This window comes from Dromiciops gliroides, chromosome 2 (genome assembly GCF_019393635.1).
Source record: "Dromiciops gliroides isolate mDroGli1 chromosome 2, mDroGli1.pri, whole genome shotgun sequence".
Taxonomy (NCBI): domain Eukaryota; kingdom Metazoa; phylum Chordata; class Mammalia; order Microbiotheria; family Microbiotheriidae; genus Dromiciops; species Dromiciops gliroides.
In genome coordinates, this window is record NC_057862.1 from 485,845,162 (window position 1) to 485,864,186 (window position 19,025).

The 19,025-nt window shown below is 38.9% G+C and overlaps 2 protein-coding genes across 2 annotated transcripts in view; both read left to right on the forward strand.

The window, feature by feature from the left end:
- The window catches only part of HSD17B2 (hydroxysteroid 17-beta dehydrogenase 2), a 73,565-nt gene extending 65,025 nt beyond the window's left edge, over nt 1-8,540 (forward strand). Inside the window, exon 5 of the mRNA XM_043987965.1 lies at nt 8,107-8,540. Coding sequence (XP_043843900.1) covers nt 8,107-8,438 — 332 coding nt within the window. The 3' untranslated portion in view covers nt 8,439-8,540. The remainder of the gene's footprint in view (nt 1-8,106) is intronic.
- The window catches only part of LOC122743196 (arylamine N-acetyltransferase 1-like), a 70,305-nt gene that overhangs the window by 4,744 nt on the left and 46,536 nt on the right, over nt 1-19,025 (forward strand). The gene's annotated exons all lie outside the window — the stretch shown is intronic.

A 19,025-nucleotide genomic window follows, 5' to 3' on the forward strand; every position in this document is an offset into this window, starting at 1 on the left:
TTTTTTGAAAATCTAATATTTAAAAAAATGTTTGTTGTCCTGAGGTGTTATAATCAACATATGAATGGTCTTAATACTAGCAAACCAAGGAAGGAATATTTAATTTCTCAATTTCTTCCCTAGAATGAAAAGGAAAAAACTTCCTTAAATATACTTTCTAATGAAGATGATTCCTAGGATATAAAGAGCTTAACATTTTTCTCTTAACACTGTCATTAAAATGAAGGGGGGAGAGAAAAGAAGGGGGTTGTGTTTGGGGCAAATTTTGGAGTACAAAAACAAACCAAAAAAAAATCCAAAACACTCCAATCTTCACTTGCTTGGTTATTTAAAAAATGCACATGGAACACTGGTAGCTAATTTTGAATAGTTATTTCACTGGGACAGAAATCCATGACCTTCATAATGAAGCAACACATACATTTAACCAAAGATTAGTTACCCCCAAAGTAGTATTATACAATATTTCAATATCTACATGAATCAGTATTTTGATTAACTTGTACTAAAAAAATTTCAGTTGTATGAAATAAAATTGTAAAGCAAAAAAAATTGTACTGAGTTTTAACTTGAAATAACAACAACAAACAAATTAAAACATTCTGGCACACTGCCACAACCCAAGTCTTGTAATTTCATACAATGGAAATCCACTGGCTATTTCTTATAATGGAACTAAACCCTCAATTGAGTGTTTCTTAAAAGACATTAGTTACAAGGACTTCTGGGGCGGAGCCAAGATGGAAGAGGAAAGACAGTGAGCTCTCAAACTCATGATAAGATCCCTCCAAAAAACATCCAAATAATGCCATAGGACAATGACTGGAGCAGCAAAACCCACAGAAGAATGTGCTGAAATCATCTTCTAAGCAAGAATGGCTTGGAAAGTCAGAAGGAGGGAGCTGCTTTGCTGAGACAGGAGTGGAACCCAACCCCACAGTCACCCTGACACAGATTCAGTCCCAGGAAGGCCTCACCAGAGAAGGAAACCCCCAGAGTCTCTGAATCAGCTGCAGTGCCAATGTGGTCTAGAACTAAGCTCACAGTCTGGTGAGAGGGCTGAGCCCTTGGCAGGGGGAACACTAAAGGGGTCTATGCTGGTGCTGAGGCAGAACTTGGGTTTTTCACCCCTGCTTGGAATCAGGAGGTAGGCTTGAGTAGCAGTGGCCCAGGTGGGGGAGGGGCACAGGCTCATCAGAGCAGATAACCACAACACACAAAACTGGTTGATTAACAAGTTGGTCTGGGGTCATCTATGGACCAGGTAACAGCCAGGCAAGTGAAGAACCTGATCCTCTTTAAATCATACCACCTGGGACTTCTGAAGCTTGGGATAGTGTAGCCTGGAAATAGTGCCCCACTTTAAGGAGCTAAAAGTCAAGTAAAAGAAAGGCAAGATGAACAGACAGAGAAAACTGAGGATCATAGAAAGTTTTTTAAGTGACAAGGAAGATCAAGGTGCACCCTCAGAGGAAGATGTCGGCATCAGGGCCCCTATATCTAAAGCTTCCAAGAAAAATATGAATTGGTCTCAGGCCGTAGACGTGCTCAAAAAGGACTTTGAAGATAAAGTTAGAGAGGTAGAGGAAAAAATGGAAAGAGAAATGAGGGTGATGCAGGAAAGACATGAGAAAAAAGTCAACAGCTTGAAAAGCCAAATTGGCCAAATGGAAAAGGAGGTACAAAAGCTCGCTGATGAAAATAATTGCCTAAGAATTAGGATTGAAAAGACCTAGCAGCTTCTACATTAAAAGACCAGAGGACATGGAATATGATATTCCAGAGGGCAAAGGAATTAGGATTACAACCAAGAATCACCTGCCCAGCAAAAGTGATCATAATCTTTTAGAGGAAAAAATGGGACTTTAATGAAAAAGAGGACTTTCAAGTATTAGTGATGAAAAGACCTGAACTGAATGGCAAATTTGACTTTCAAATACAAGACCCTAGAGAACCATAAAAAATTGGAGTTGGGGGACATACCTGGGGTAATGCAGTGGGTGACTGTCTTATGTTTGAGGCTGGGTTTTGCCTGGGATGCCCCTGGCTCCAGGTTGGATGCTTTGTTCACTGTGTCACCTAGCTGCCCTATGATGACATCTTTAGGGTTGAATTGAGGGGTGAGGGGAATGCACTGGGGGAGGGAGAAAGGCAGAGGTAGCATGAGGTGAAATCCTACATTAAAGAAACAAGGAAAGGCCTTATGGAATAGGGGAAGAGATGGGGGAGGAACAAGGCAGTAAATGAATTTTACACTCATCAGAAAAGGCTCAAAGATCTTAAAAAAAGACATTAGCTACAGGTAAAATCTATCAATCCTAGGTAGGACTAAGTCCATATTTGAAGTTTTTTAGTCATCATGTTTCAAGAAATAATGAAAGAAAACTACCCAGATCCATTATTAACAGATATCAAAATAGAAAGAGAAAAAATCTCACCTCCTAATGGAAACCCCCAAATGAAAGCTCCTACAAATATTATAGGCAAAATCCAAGGCTCCCAGATCAAATTAATAAATACTTCAATCAGACAGACAGAAAGCATTCAAATAACAAGCACCATAGTTAGGATCACATAAGATTTAACAGCTACCATAGTAAAGAATCAAAGAGAATGGAACATAATATAACAAAAGAAAAAAGTTATAGACATAGTCATCTATAACTTATCCAGAGATCCTAACTGTAGTCCTACTGGGAAAAGTGGAACGTTAATGAAATAGAATACTTCTAAGCACTCATGAAATAACAGAGTTGAATGGAAAATTTGATATGCAAACACAGGGGTTAAGTTAAATGCTTACTGTCAAAAATGGGTGCAATAACCATTAATTTTAAGTAGTGGGGCAGCTAGATGGCGTAGTGGTAAAGCACCGGCCCTGGATTCAGGAGTACCTGAGTTCAAATCCGGCCTCAGACACTTAACACTTACTAGCTGTGTGACCCTGGCAAGTCACTTAACCCCAGTTGCCTCACTAAAAAAAAAAAAAAAAAAATTATAAGTAGCAATATTTTGGAAATCCCTGCCTAGTTCCCCAATAACTTAGACAGAAATAGCCTACTCCCCAATATTTTAAATAACACAATAAACATTTGTTAAGCACCTACTATGTACCAGGCAATGTGCTAAGCACTGGGGATAAAAAAGGCAAAAGACATTCTCTGTTCTCAAGAAGCTTACAAAGTAATGGGGGGAGGAGGGGAGACAAGATGCAATGAAAAAATATAAAAAGCAAGATATATACAAGATAAGTAGGAAATGATTAACAGAGTGAAGACACTATAATTAAGAGGGATTCAGAAAGGCTTCCTATAAAAGATGGGGTTTTGGTTGGAACTTAAAGTCAGTGGAGTCAGTAGGTTGAGGAGAAAGAACATTCCAGGGATGGAGTACAACCAGAGATAATGATCAGAGCTGAAAGATGGAGTGTCTCATTTGTGGAACAGTTAGGAGGCCAATGTCACTGGATCAAAGAGTATGTGATGGGAAACAAGGTGTCAGAGACTAGAAAGGTAGGAGAGGGACTAGATTATGAAAAGCTTTGAATGGAAAATAGCAATTTTGTATTTGATCCTGGAAGTGATGGGAAGTCACTAGAATTTACTGAACATAATAATAATATTGTTGGACCTTAACTTTAGGATAATTTCTTCAGTGCTTGAATAAAGGATGGACTTGGGGCAGACAGCCCCACTGGCAGGCTATTGCAATATAGTCCAGGCATGAGGTGATGTGAGCCTGCAGTTGAGTAGTGGCAGTGTGAGAAGAGAAAAGGAGGTATATTTGAGAGCAATGGGGGAGGAACAAGGCAGTAAATTAATTTTACACTCATTACAAAGGTGAAATCAACAGGATATGAAACAAACCCATACAAATCATTAGCATTTCTGAATCTTATCCAAAATATCTAGTAGGGAGAGATAGAAAATTTCAAGTTTACTAGAGAGAGTATAAATTTCTTGGGTATCTACCTTCCACAACATATATAAGAAATAAATAAACCAAAATACTCCCACCCTCTCAAATAAAGATAGAGCTAACCAATTGGCTGAATACTAATAGATCATGGTTAGACTGGATCAATATAATTAACATTAAAATACTACTTAGAGACAGCTAGGTATCGCAGTGGATAAAGCAGTGACCCTGGATTCAGGAGGACCTGAGTTCAAATCTGGCCTCAGACACTTGACACTTACTAGCTGTGTGACCCTAGGCAAGTCACTTCACCCTCATTGTTTTGAAAAAACAAACAAAAACACTACCTAAATTAACTTATTTAATGATTTATCAATCAAAACACTGAATGATTATTTTAGACTGCTTGAAAATATAATAACAAAAATCATTTAGAGGAATAAAAGGTCAAGAATATCAGAGAGGGGCAGCTAGGTGGTGCAGTGGATTCAGGAGTACCTGAGTTCAAATCCGACCTCAGACACTTGACACTTACTAGCTGTGTGACCATGGGAAAGTCACTTAACCGCCCATTGCCCTAAAAACAAAAAAGAATATCAGGGAATTACTGAAAAAAAGGCAATGAAAGAGGCCTAGTCATACCAGATATCAAACTATATTACAAAGCAATAATTGCTAAAAAACAAAACAAACAAAAAAAAAAACCAAAACAACAACAACAACAACAACAAAAAACAAACCCAACTTTGTACTAGATAAGAAGGGCAGCTAGCTAAGTGGTACAGTGGATAGGGTTCAGGGCCTGGTATTAGGAAGACTAATCTTCATGAGTTCAAAACTGGCCTCAGTTAATATGGTAATGTTTTACATAATTGCACACATATAACCTGTCACTGATTGTTTACTGCCTTATGGGGGGTGGGGAAGGGAGGGAAGGAGGGATGGAATTTGGAACTCAAAATTTTAAATAAAAATGGTTGTTATTGGGGGCAGCTAGGTGACACAGTGGATAGAACACCAGTCCTGGATTCAGGAGTACCTCAGGTACTCAGTTCAAATCCAGTCTCAGACCCTTGACACTTACTAGCTGTGTGACCCTGGGCAAGTCACTTAACCCCAATTGCCTCACCAAAAAAAAATTGCTTGTTATTTTTAAAAAATGGCTTCAGACACTTACTAGCTATGTGACCTTGGGCAAGTCATATAACCATGTTTCCCTCAGTTTCCTCATATATCAAATGAGTCAGAGAAAGAAATGGCAAACCACTTTAGTATCTTTGGGTTTTTTTGTTGTTGTCATTTTTTTTTTTGAGGCTTTGGATGTATGAGCTTTGACTTTGTTTTCTCCTGAGTGTATGTTTTGATCTTCCTTGTCACCATAGTAACTTTCTATAGTCAGTTTTTTTCTGTTGTTTGCTCATTTCCAGAGCCTATTTCTTGATTTTTTTTTGTTAATGTGAAGCTCTGCTTCCAGAATGGAGGGCACACTGTCCCAAGTTTCAAGGAGTTGGTACAGTTGTTTTTAGATACTTCTAGGGATCTGTAAATTTTCAGTTCCTCCAAAGTGGTATGATCTAAGAAGAGTTTTTAAAATTACTCTCCTGGCTAGTACTCTGGCCTGTGAACAACTACAAGCACTCTTTTCTGCACTGGAACTATGAGGAGGGTCCATGCTCCACTGCTAACACAAGCTCTGGTGTGTTCCTCCTACCCTGGGATTACCATCCAGGACTGCAACCCAGATCCAAGCATGGGGAAAGAAACAGGGTCCTGATGCAGTGCCAGAGAAGAGACACCTGTAATCTTCTTTTGACCATTTGTTCAACACCCTTACATCTGTGGATTGAGAGCTGATATGGCTGTTGATTTGGTTGCTCCCATGAGCTACTCCTGGTTTGCTGGGGTCAAATTTGTTCTGCCATAGACTTGACTGGACTGTGTTCCACTCTCACCCCAGTGAGACAGACCTTTCCTTCTGATCTTCTAAGTTGTCTTTGGCTGGAAAATTATTTCACCATATCCTTTTGTGAATTCTACTTCTCCATAATTTGTTTTGAGTCATTATTTAAAGATGTCCTGAGGGATTTGGGGTATGGTTTAGGCAAGTCCCTGCCTTTTCTCTGCCATCTTGAGTAAAAAATAAAAAGGCTAATCAATGTAAAAGATTAGGTACACAATATATAGAAGCAAACTAGCACAGTAGCCTGGTGTTTGATAAACCCAAAGATCCCAACTATTGGGGGAAGAGCTCACTGACAAAAATTTTGGGAAAACTGGGAAGCAGTCTGACAGAAACTAGATATAGACAAACATCTCCCACTGTATACTAAGACAAGCTCCAACTGTGTACATGATTCAGTTACAAAGGAATATCATAAACAAATTAGAAGAGCAATGAAGAAATTATTTGTTAGATTTATGGATAGATGACCAAACAAGAGAAAGAGTTGTTCATAGGAGGTAAAATGGATGATTTTGATAACATAAAATAAAAAGGTTTTGTATGAAATAAAACCAGTATAGCTAAAATAAGGGAAAAAAACCAGGAAATTGGGAAAAGAATCTTTGCAACAAGTTTATTTGATAAAGGTCTCATTTCTAAGATATATGACAAATTGCTTCAGATATATAAAGGCTACTCCCCAATTAATAAGTGGTCAAAACATATGGAAAGGCAGTTTCTAGAGGAAAAAAAAAATCCAAACTATTAATCACAATGAAAAAAATATTCTAAATCCCTAATAATTAGAGAAATGCAAATTAAAACAATTCCGAGATACCACCTCTTACATGTTGGCAAAGAGGACAAAATGAGAAAATGACAAATGCTAGAGGGGCTATGGGAAAACAATTGTATTAATGTACTGTTGTTAGAGCTGTAAACTGCTCCAGTCTTTCTGTATTATAACTTTGAGATATTACATTGTGCATACCCTTTCACCCAATAGTACTACTACTAGGTCTATATCTAAAATAGATTAAAGAAAGAGGGAATGGACTCATATATATAAAAACATTTATAGCAGCTCTTTTTCTGGTGGCAAAGAATTGGAAACTGAAGGAGTACCCATCAATTGGTGAAGGACTGAACAGGTTATGGTATTCATATGTGATGAAAGGTTATTGTTCTATAAGAAATAATGAAGAGGATGGTTTTTGAAAAACCAAGGAAGATTTGAATGAATTATGAAAAGTGAAATGAACAGAACAAGGAGAATGGTTTATATCAGAGACATAAAACATGGAGCCCACAATACGCCTGAGTATGGCCCAAACCACATTAAAATATAATTGGGAAATGTTTAATAAAATAAATAAAATGCAATAAGATAATATCACATTTAAAGGTAAGTCAATATGCAGTACAAGGGTATCCTTATGCATTGGTGTATACACATATATACATATGTATATATATACATACATACATATACACATATGTATATATATACATACATACATATACACATATATACATATGTATATATATATACATACATACATACCCACAACATAGTGGGTAGACATGGCTAATTTGTGTCAGTTGACTGTATCTTTGTCTCGAGTTTTTTGTTTTTACTTTTTCAATGGGGGCGGGAGTGGGAGGGAAAAATTTAGAACTGAAAAAAATTGAATTAGAAAAAGAAATAAAAAAGAAAAATAGCTAGATTTGGATTTGAAGTTTCAAATTCCTGTTCTGCTACTTATTAGTTGCATGACCTTGGGAAGTCATTTAATCAAACTGGGCCTCAATTTCCTCATCTGCAAAATGAAGGGATTGGCCAAGTTATATATTTTTTTTGTGGGACAATAAGGGTTAAGTGACTTGCCCAGATTCACATGGCTAGTAAGTGTCAAGTGTCTGAGGCCAGATTTGAATTCAGGTCCTCCTGAATCCAGGGCCAGTGCTTTATTCACTGTGCCACCTAGCTGCCCCCAGTCAAGTTATCTTTAAAAATCTCTTTTAGTTCTAAATTTATGATCTAATAAGCAAATTACATCTCTACATTTGTAAAAGGTTGTCCAGATATCACAATAGGGATCTAACTTTTCTTGGAGGTTTTACTAGCCCTCCCAATAGAATTATGCAGGAACCTGAACTGACACATTTACTCAGCCATTTTTCTGGCTGCCAGGCCATTCACTATTCATCCCTAATCCAGACATTTCTCCTTTCTGTTGCCACAGACATACAAGGCACAAAGGAAATGTGGGTGGAGAAAGAGAAAGACATCCTGGAAAATATGTCCCCTGAAGTACTAGAAGCTTATGGCCGAGACTACCTCAGGGCTTCAAGTTGGCCGTTCCTCCACTCCTTTAAGCAGAGCAGCACTGACTTATCCCCCTTATTCACTGATGTACTGCATGGCATCCTGTGCAAGAACCCATCTGCCTTGTACACAGCAGGACTATTTTCCTACCTGTCAATGTGCTTAATTTCCTATTTTCCTGTTTCAGTCTTTGATTATGTTTGCAATAAAATTTTCCACTCCAACACTTTGCCCAAGGCTTTAACATGATCCATAAAAGGTGACCTTTGTTCAGAAGGTTACGAGACACTCCTAGAAATTGTCTTTTGGAAGTAAAGCTTTTGCCTTCCCATTAAAGTGACTTCTATATAAGCTGGCTGTTTGTCTTTGTGAATGTAGTTGGGAAAGTGCAGCTCAGTGGTGGAAGGTGACATCAGGTGGCAAAAAAGAGGAGGGGATGAGTTAAAAAAGGAAAAGGAGGGAATCATGTTAAGATAAGGATGACGCAGAAATGAGTAGAGGAAGGAAGATTATATATGTGTGTATATATATATATGTATATATGAGAGAGAGAGAGAGAGAGAGAGGGGGGAGAGAAGGAGGAAGAAGGAAAAGGAGAGTGAAGAGTAGATATAGGGAGATAATGATGAGGATGGTGATGATGGTGCTTAGAGAAGAAGAGAAAGGGAGAGGAGGAAGAAGTGGATGATGAATAGAGGAATGGAAAAGGGGTGGTGGGAGAAAGAGAAGGGGAAGGAATTTGGCATAGTAGTAAAAGCCCTTCATTGAGAGTTGGAGCACCTGAGCTTGAACCCCAGCTTTTCCTCTTATTACTTGTGGAATGTTGGACAAGTCATTTAACATCACATCATAATTTTTTCATCTGTAAAATGAGGAAGTTGGATTAAAAGGCTGTGAAGATTCCTTCCAATTCTAATGCTATGTTTAAGAGGAGAGTAAAGATGTGGGACTGATAGGATTTGGTGGAAGATGCTGAGAGGATGAGCCAATCCTTTCTCAGTCCCTCTGCAAGGATCCCCTCCTTGAAGGGGCAATTTTCTTCCTTAAGGGAGATTTGCTAAGATGTTTCTTGGTCTTCTTCCTTATCACCTCCCCATAACCAGGGAAGCAAAATTACTTCCAGTAATGATACAAAATTTCTGACACAAGAGCCAGCTCCTACTAGCTCTCAAACTGATTCTTAAATTTCCAGTGTGAATTTCTTTTCATTGGCAATTTAACAATCAGCTTGAGAGCCACTAGGAAATCCTTGTTTTATTCCATTGATCTTTTTTAAAGAAGTAAATCATTTTAACCGAGGGGAAGAACTCAGAAACCAGTCACATCTGATATTTTGCAGTGTATTTAGCAAATATCCTGAAGTCACAAAGATGGTATATTTCTATAAAATCTCAACATATAATACATTAAACATTTATTAAACCTCTAAAAATGTCCAGTATGACAATTTATGCCTCTAAAATTTTCCAATGCTACAAATCAGGATTGATTTATTGTTTTCTAGGTTGTTTAAACTTAAGAAAGAAATGGAAAATGGTGATAATACAGTTTATTATTAGTTTTTTACTTTATTATTAGTTTTTATTATTAGTTTATTATTATTATTTATTAGTTTATTGTTACTTTATTATTAGTTTTTTTTTTCTCGGAGTGCTGACTATTAAGAAATTTTCAGTACATCACAGCCTACCAAATTGGAGAAAGTAGAGAATAGGCATCAGAGAGCTCTCCCCAGATCCATCATTTAAGGAGTGGGTTCAGGGCATCCATATCATAATTTCCCATCTGGCTCAAGGGCTTCTTCCTACCATCTCCACATTAGATTATGAGCTCTTTGAAGTCAGGGACTATATTTTGCTTTTCTTTGTATTCCCACTGCTTAGCACAGTTATTATGAAATAAGAGGTGCTTAATAAATATTTAGTGAATGATTGACTCACTATCTACCTCAAGACCTGAGTGACCCCTTCTCAGGGAGGTCATGGAAAAAAAGCGCAGGATTCCTTCTTCAGCTGGGGGTTATACAAGATGTCCCACTAGTGCTTCAGCATCCTAGGATGATGCATTTTTCTGCCACATCAACTACATTTGAAGGTACCGTGATCTGCATCCTTGAGGAATACCAACAATGACAAAATCATCGACCCTTAAAATACAGAAGTATAATGAAATGATAGTGCTGTAAAGAATTAATTGTGATTTGAGGTTTCTATGACCCCATCTTTGCCTAAAATTAGAAACCCCATGTGCCCTGACCCTGGTGTGTTCGTGCACCCTGACCTCTCTCTGGCTTGCACCCGCTTGCCTTCATGGGTCTGGCCAAATTATAATGAGGGCAGCCCCGCCATGACTGGAAGTCGGGTGAGTGCAGTCAGGTGACCTCCGGCATCCCGAAGCTGAAGGGGGGGCTGGCAGTTGAACAGCGGCTTGTTAATTCTGTCAATCAGGGCTGCTGGCCAATTAGCTTGGGGCTGTGTGTTTCTCCGCCCTATTTCCTGGGAGCCAGGGGTTGCTGGTAAGGAGAAGGGAGAAGATTCGCCATTCTGGCATTGGATCTGGAAAGAGATAGGATGCAGCCGTGTGTTCTGCTGAGCCCCGGGCAGTGGTGTGATTCACATTTTAATGTTTTCCTTACCCCATTCCTTTTTATCCTTCCCCTTAATTCTACTAATCTTGTGTTTTTAAGTTGGTTCTTGTTAATAAACCCTATTCTGTTTTTGAAAGAGCCTGTTTAATCTCCTTCCTTGCTGCAATATTGTGGCAAGCTGCCTAACAAACACTCCCCAATTAAAATTTGTCCCCCACAGTGCTTTGAGATCTCCAAAGAGTGTGTGTATACACATATATAACTAGCTACATATGTTTGGGAACCACATTCCTTCCCTTTTTCCTCTTCCCACTATCTTCTCTCCCTCCCTCTTTCCATCATATTCTCCTATGCATAGTAATATGCAGGACATGTCTATCTTCTGTGTGTGGGCATAAGCACACCCATATTTATGTATCCATACATAAATGCCAGGCATTATTTTTTTAGAAGAAAAAAAAAGGAAGGAAACAAATATTCACTAAGTACCTATTCTGTTTAGGCACTACCTTAAGAGTTTTGCAAATATTTCATTGGATCTTCACAACAACCCTGGAAGGTAGGTGCTATGATTACCCCCAATTTATAGTTGAGGAAACAGAGGTAGACAGAGGTTAAGTGACTTTGCCAGTCTCACAGCCAATAAGAGTCTGAAGCTGGATTTGAACTCAGATCTTCCTGTTCCCAGGCCCAGTACTCTGTCCATTGCCTAGCTGCCAAGCATTTATTAAGGATTTGCTATGTGCCAGGCAATGTACTAAGCACTAAAATGACAAAAAAGTCCCTGACCTTAAGGAGCTTATATGGTAATGGGGGGCATAACATGTAAATTGCTAGATATATTCAGGGTATATACAGAGTAGATGAGGGTAATATGAAAGTGGAAGATAATAGCAGCTGCTTGAACTGAAGATAAGGCCCCTTGTAGAAGGGAATCTTGAGAGAATGTAGAAAAACTGAGAGGTAAAAGGTAAGGTGGAGGGGTAGAGCATTCCAGGCATGGAGGAAAACTAGTGCAAAGGCATCAAGACAGAAATGGAGTATTGTGTTGATGACTTACGGGTAGGCTAGTGTAGCTACATTACAGACTATTGTAACTTTTGTTTTTTGTTTTGTTTTTTAGTGAGGCAGTTGGGGTTAAGTGACTTGCCCAGGGTCACACAGCTAGTAAGTGTTAAGCGTCTGAGGCCAAATTTGAACTCAGGTCCTCCTGACTCCAGGGCCAGTGCTCTATACACTGCGCCATCTAGCTGCCCCTTATTGTAACTTTTTATATAGCTCAAATTAGCTGGCTGGCTATCTGACAGCTGCTAGCTGTCTGCCTGTAGGCTTTTAGCTGCCTAAGCCAGTCTGTAAGGGCCTATCTGCCTGGGGGTTTAAAAAAAATCCCCCAGGTTCATTAAGCCCTATGGGGGGGTGCAACTTGTAAGGGCCTGCTCCTCTTCCCAACTGCTTCTCCCAGACTTATACAGAAAAAGCCTCTTTCAATTAAAGCAAAACAGGGTTTATTGATAAGAATAAACTTAGAGGTAACTACAAAGAAAAGCAAGAAATATATGACCTGTGAACTTGACCCCAATGGACTCTCTACTTCTCTTTTAACTTTCTCTCCTGCTACTGCCCCCCCTCTCTCATTGCTTGCTCTGTAGCCACCGCTTATGCCTCCTTTCTCCATCTTCCTTTACACTGTCTGTCCCCTATGTCTCCCTGCCTCTCTTTTTTTCATCTCTCAAATGAAACTTGGACTGAGCCGCCCATACCCCCCAAGCTAATTTGCTGGCACTCCCAGGGCCATGCCTAAGGCTGTGCTAGGCACACACCTGGAGCTCTGGAAACCTGTGTATATCCCCCACCTGAGCATGGCGTGGATGTGGCGTGTGAGGCTTGCAGTTGGAGGTGCGGAGCACCTGAGGCTAATTTTAGACTCTTAAACTATGGAAAGGAATAAAGTGAACTTTGAAAGACATAAGAATTCTGATCAATGTAATGAGCAATCATGACTCCAGAGGACTAATGATGAAGTACCCAACTACTGGCAGAGAAACAATGGAATAAGACATATATGTTTGGACATTGTCAAAGTAGAGATTTGTTTTTCTTGATTATGGATATTTGTTAAAAGGGAGAAGGTGGGAGGAAGAGGGAAAAAAAGCTTATTTATTGCATATATGTATATATACATACACACACATACACACACACACACACACACACACATATGTGAAATTGCCAAGGCACAGAGAGAAGCTAAGATGAACGAAGCAAGCTTGACTACCAGTTATACTGTCCTTACTGCCTAAGCACCTGAGATAGTCTATGTGGTTATTTTGAGTTCCAAGTCATTGATCAGGGATTTTGACAAACAGAATTTTGTATAGCTTCATTTATTTACTTATTCATTCATTCATTCATTCATTCATTAATTTATTGTTTATTTGTTTATTTATCTCTCCATTCATTCATTCATCTATTTATCTATTCATTCATTTATTTGCTTATTTATTTGTTTGTTTATTTTGCAGGGCAATGAAGATTGTGACTTGCCCAGGGTCACACAGCTAGTAAGTATAAAGTGTCTAAGGCCAGATTTGAACTCAGGTCCTTCTGAATCCAGGGCCAGTAATTTATCCACTGCATCACCTAGCTACCCCTCTATATAGCTTTATTTTTGATAGAAGAAAAACAGTTCAGTAAATCTCTTTCTTCATTGCTGTTCTCCATTCATTGTGTGACTTTGGTTAAGTCCCTTTCCCACGGGGGGGTCTCATTTTACTCATCTGTACAAAGATGACTTCTAAAGTACTCCTCACATATAGAGGCCAAAAAGTCTTAGAATTTGAGCCTCTAAGTTACACAACTTATTTTAAAGCCATTCCATTAGAACTGATTCCTCTCACAATGCCTAAGAAGATTTAGGGGCACATAAAGCTCTAGGGGTTACCAGTTAGAGAAGAGACCTGGAATATGGGGCACTTGGGCTTGGACAGAGGTTGCTGTGAGTATGGCCCCTGGGGAGTAGTGAATCTTTAAAAAGCAGGCAAACATCTGAGGAACGTAGGCAATCTCTTGTAAGAACAGACTCTTTGTCAGCACAAGCGAGCCCTTCTCTGAGCAGGAACTAATTTGTTTATTTGAATAAATTGAGAACCAACTTGGTAGGAGACAAAATCCAGATTTCCCCTGTTTATGATTTAAGAAGGGTTGTATATAGTCCTTGAGGTCTCAGAGCAAGGTCTTGAAATGCTTATGATATAGGAGAGAGAAGGTAGGGATATGGCCTAAGTTTATTTTAACAAGAAGTTGCCACCCAGGGAACAAGGACAAAGAATCAAAGGGATGTCTGCCGATTATCTAAGCCTTTGGCAAATTTATAGTCTTTTTTGGGGACATCAACTTACTCTTCAAATATAATAAGGCCTTAATGAGACTGAGTTATATGAAGACTTGACCCATAGAAGAGAGTATGGCATGGGTAAGACTTCTCTGGTGATGTATTAGGACCTATGGAACTGTACCCATGGCCTCTCCTAGCACCATTAAAGCACCTTTGCCTACTGGATCATGGAGAGTAGTAATTATAATTAAAAAGAATGGTTTGATTGCATTAAGTGACAGATAAAATGATGAAGAAATAGACTTTTTAAAGTGGGAGTGAGATACGGATCATATAACAGACCTTTGAGATCATGTAGTCCCATACCTTAATTTTGTAGATGAGTAAACTGGGGCCCAGAGAAATTAAATGGCTTGCCTAAATCACACAGGTAGAAGTAGCAGAGCCATGATTCAAAGCTAGAGCTTTTCATTTTCCACTGTCTTAATGCTACCTTCTTCAAGGGACATTTATTAGCTGATTTATAGTGCCAAAGAGGGGATGGTAGATAAAGTATAGGCAAGAGAAACTGTCTTTAAAGATTCCACATCAGTGTTATAAAGAGTTCTGGGGGCAGCTAGGTGGCATAGTGGATAGAGCAATGGCCCTGGAGTCAGGAGGACCTGAGTTCAAATCTAGCCTCAGAAACTTGACACTGTTAAGGGCTAAAATTCTAGCTAGTCTGTCTAAAATATCTGAGTGGTCACCAATAAATTATAAGCTTTAGCAAGAGTTAGACTTTTAAGCATTTATTAAGGAGAATAAGAATTTGGTAAAGAGAGAGAGAAAAGGCCTAGATTCCTATCTATTAAAGGGAGAGCACATTTCTAGCTCCACTTTCCACCAGAGTCCCCAGGAAAGAACCCCAGTCAGAGCACCCAGCTCTTCCTTCTTCCTCCCACTAACAAATGTCACTTCCTGACGCCAAAGAAAAGACACATGTTCTTGCCCTCAAAGACCTTCCTTTCATGGCAGAACTTTTCTACAGTAAGTCTCCAGCAGGTGGTGTCATTCCAATTGTTACAACACTTACTAGCTGTGTGACCTTGGGCAAATCACATAACCCCAATTGCCTCACCAAAAAAAAAAAAAAAAAAGAGTTCTGGTTATAGAGTCAGAAAAGACTTGAGTTCAAATTTTGGTGTAAACACTTACTAGACCAGGAGCAATTAGCTTAATCTCTCAGTTTCTTTTCCTTCATCTGTAAAATGAGGCTAATCCTTGCATATCTTACTTATGGGGTTGTTACAAGGAAAGCACTTTTAAGTGCCACAGAAATGGGAGTTTTTATGGTCAGGGAAGAACGTGGGGTCTTTGAGATTGAAGCAAACCTCCAGGGAGGCTAGGAGCTTATTCACATCTAGGTTTTAAGAACAAGAATTAAGGTAACTTATTTGCCAATCAAGTTGAGTGGGGGACAGAGAACCCCGTGCTACAAACTGCCTGTGGAACATGATTTTGGATTGGTGGTGAAAATGGGAACATATCCCTGTGACTGTGTAAGGGGTAGAGCTGGTGCAGCATTTTGGAGAGGAGTGACATTTTTCATTGCTGCTTTGAGAGAGGACACAAGTGTTTCAGATTTTCTTAGGGACTTCTGTGAGACAAAATGGAAGAGAAAGGGAGAGGTACACTTTTGAAGATATATAGGCAAACTTGGATCTTTAACATGTCCCTAATTTCCAGTTCACTTTTCTATAAACTTCAATGAACTTCTCTTTGGCTAATATTGGGGCATCTCAATTAAACCAAGATTTCATTTCACTCCCATCTAAAGAGCTCATTCACTCATCTATTTTCTGGTATATTCTAATCTATATAACTTCTCTGATTTCTATTCACCATTTGCTTGGGTGAGTTTATTCACTATTTACTATCTTCAGTGATCTTATGTGTAAGTAGCATTAGGTGGGAAAGGGCCAAACTATTGAGTATAAGTCTGTTTTCCTCTTACCTTTTAAGGGATAGTGACCACAGGAATAAGTGGTATTTGAACCCAATTATGCTCTTAGACCAGAAATATTTAACCCTATCTCTCAAAGGAGAACAGAGGGCCAAGTTAGTTTCTTCTCTTCCCCTCAAGGCAATAATAACATATTTCCATGGGGAGAGGATTCCAGAGGTATCAATCCATGCCTTTCCTTGAGTCACCTGTCCATATGTTTAGGTGAACTATGCAGATATAGGCACGTTACATGGTCAGCTCACACCTTACACTCATAAAGGATCCTTGGTAGTGCTGGTTGACACAAGGACAGAGCTCCATGGATGAGGAGGTCCTAGACAATAGCTGAATCTAGGCTGGTGAGGTTCTCTGGGGCCGGATTAAAATGATTCAGATGATTGTGACTCATTCATCTCACATACCATGTTCAGCCAAACTGGTCAGCTTGCTATTTCTTGTTTATTACATACCATCTCGAGACTCCATGACCTCTCCACCATTGTTGGAGTGCTCTCCCTTCTCACCTAGGTTTGGTTGAAACTCCATTTCTCTTAAAGGCTTAGTCTAAGTGCTTCCTTCTTCAACAAGGCCATACTGCTCCTCTGTCTTCTTTCCACTCTCCGGCACTCCAACCTTTACCTTCAATCAAGTACTCTGACTCCCTGCCTTGAGGCCTTGCACTTCTGAATGGTGAAGTTTCACCATATCTAGCCTGAGTCATACCTCCAACCCTACTTCCTGGACATCTTCATGACATGCCACTGAACTCATATAAGACTTCCTCCCTACTGCTTCTGACTTTCCACCTCGACCTTGGGGAAAAGTAATCAAATAAACACTACTAATCTTGTTAAGAACATGTGATATGTAAGAAACTGATTCAATGGAATACTATTATGCTGTAAGAAATGATAAATAGGCAGATTTCAGAAAAACCTAGAAAGACTTACATGAACTGATGCTGAGTGAAATGAGCAAAACCCGGAGAACATTGTACATAGTATAAACAACATTGTGTGATGATCAGCTGTGATAGACTTAGTTCTTCTCAGCAGTACAATGATCTAAGATAATTCTGAAGGACTCATGATGGAAAATGCTTTCCACATCCAGAAAAAAAGAACTGTGGAATCTGGATGCAGATTGAACCATACTGCTTCTACTTTTTTCATTTTTTTTCATTTTTTGTGTTTTTTTTCTCCTTTTATTCTGGTTCTTCTTTAATAATATGACCAATGCAGAAATATGTTTAATGTGATTGTATATCTATAACCTATATCAGATTGCTTGGAGGGAGGAAGGGAGAAAAATTTAGAACTAGAAACCTTATTTAAAAAAAAAAACAAATGCTGAAAACTATCTCTATGTGTAACTAGAAAATAATAAAATGCTTTTTTGATTAAAAAAACAAATTAAAATAAATGAAGAAATAAATGAATGAATGAACAAATAAATAATATATAAATAAATAAACAGGAGAAGCTGATTAATTTTTTTTCTTTTTTGTGGGGCAATGAGGGTTAAGTGACTTGCCCAGGGTCACACAGCTAGTAAGTGTCAAGGGTCTGAGGCTGGATTTGAACTCAGGTCCTCCAGAATCCAAGGCCAGTGCTTTATCCACTGTGCCACCTAGCTGCCCCCCTTGATTCAAATTTTTAAGAATAAGAATATCCTCTAATTGGCATATGGGACATAAATATGAAATCAGGAGCTACACGTGCACTCTAAGTTTGAGTCTGTTCTCCCCAGAAACTTTACATGTACAAGGGAAAAATGGGTCCCAAGCATTTGTGGGAGGGGGATGTTTTCATATTAACTGTACTTACTACAATGAGTTAAGATTTCTTTCTAAAAGCTAATTAACTCTAACAAATTGATTATCAATAACAAGAGATGGCGCAGTTCACTTGATGGGGTTTAAGAGCAATAGTTTAGAAATCAGCCTCAAACCCTCAGGATTACTCCTTGAACCATAAGGAGAAGAGTGGTGGGTAATTCTCTGAGTATCCAATATGCTAATGTATAAATTGGGGAAGTTAGCCCTGAAGGAGTGCTACACAGAGAATGCTACTTGCTTTGAGGGCAAACAATATTTCAGACCTTTACCCCACTTATGACTGTACCAAGACACAGAGCAGTTACCAAGTCAAGTCCGGAATCAGGAAATTAGCTTGTTTACATAATACCCTCACCTCTGTCCTAGGAGGTAAATCAGGAGCAAGTTAGACTGGGAAGAAGTCAGTCTGGCCAATAAATTAATCAGTAATTTCTATTATCTTTCATTATCTGCCCTCCCAGACCTGCCTGGATACTTTTGAGACATTTGTTAGGTAGCTCATCATGCCTTGGTCAAAATATGCACCATTTTGTCTAGTCTGAAATTGAGTCTCCATAAATAAACACAATGATGTGAACTCATGGCAGAAATCCACAAGCACTGGGTCTGCCAAACTATAAGGCAGGAGAATGTTCATTACAAAAGGTTCAGGCTAGTCTAGAACAATAATAAATTCATAGCGTCAAAGATACTCAGATGAAGGGAACCTCAGGCACCATATTTGAATGAGAATCCTCTACAACATGCCCAGCTGGGCATGTCCCTCCTGAAATGTGGTACCCAGCAAAGAACACAGTACTTCCAGTTGTGGTCTAACCCAGTCTTAGTGCAGTGATATTATGATCTCCTTCACTCTACACATTAAGACTCTTAATACAACTTAAGTTAGAATTTTTTGTCTGCCATAGTCACACTGTTCACTCATGTTGGACACTAAAATTTCTAGATTTTTTTCATGGGAACTTCCTTCTATTGATAATTTTCCAGTCTTAATTTTTATTTCCTTCCCTCCCTCTCTTCCTCCTTCTTTCCTTCCTACCTTCTTTCTTTCCTTTCTTTCTTTTACAATATGGCTAATATGGAAATATGTTTTG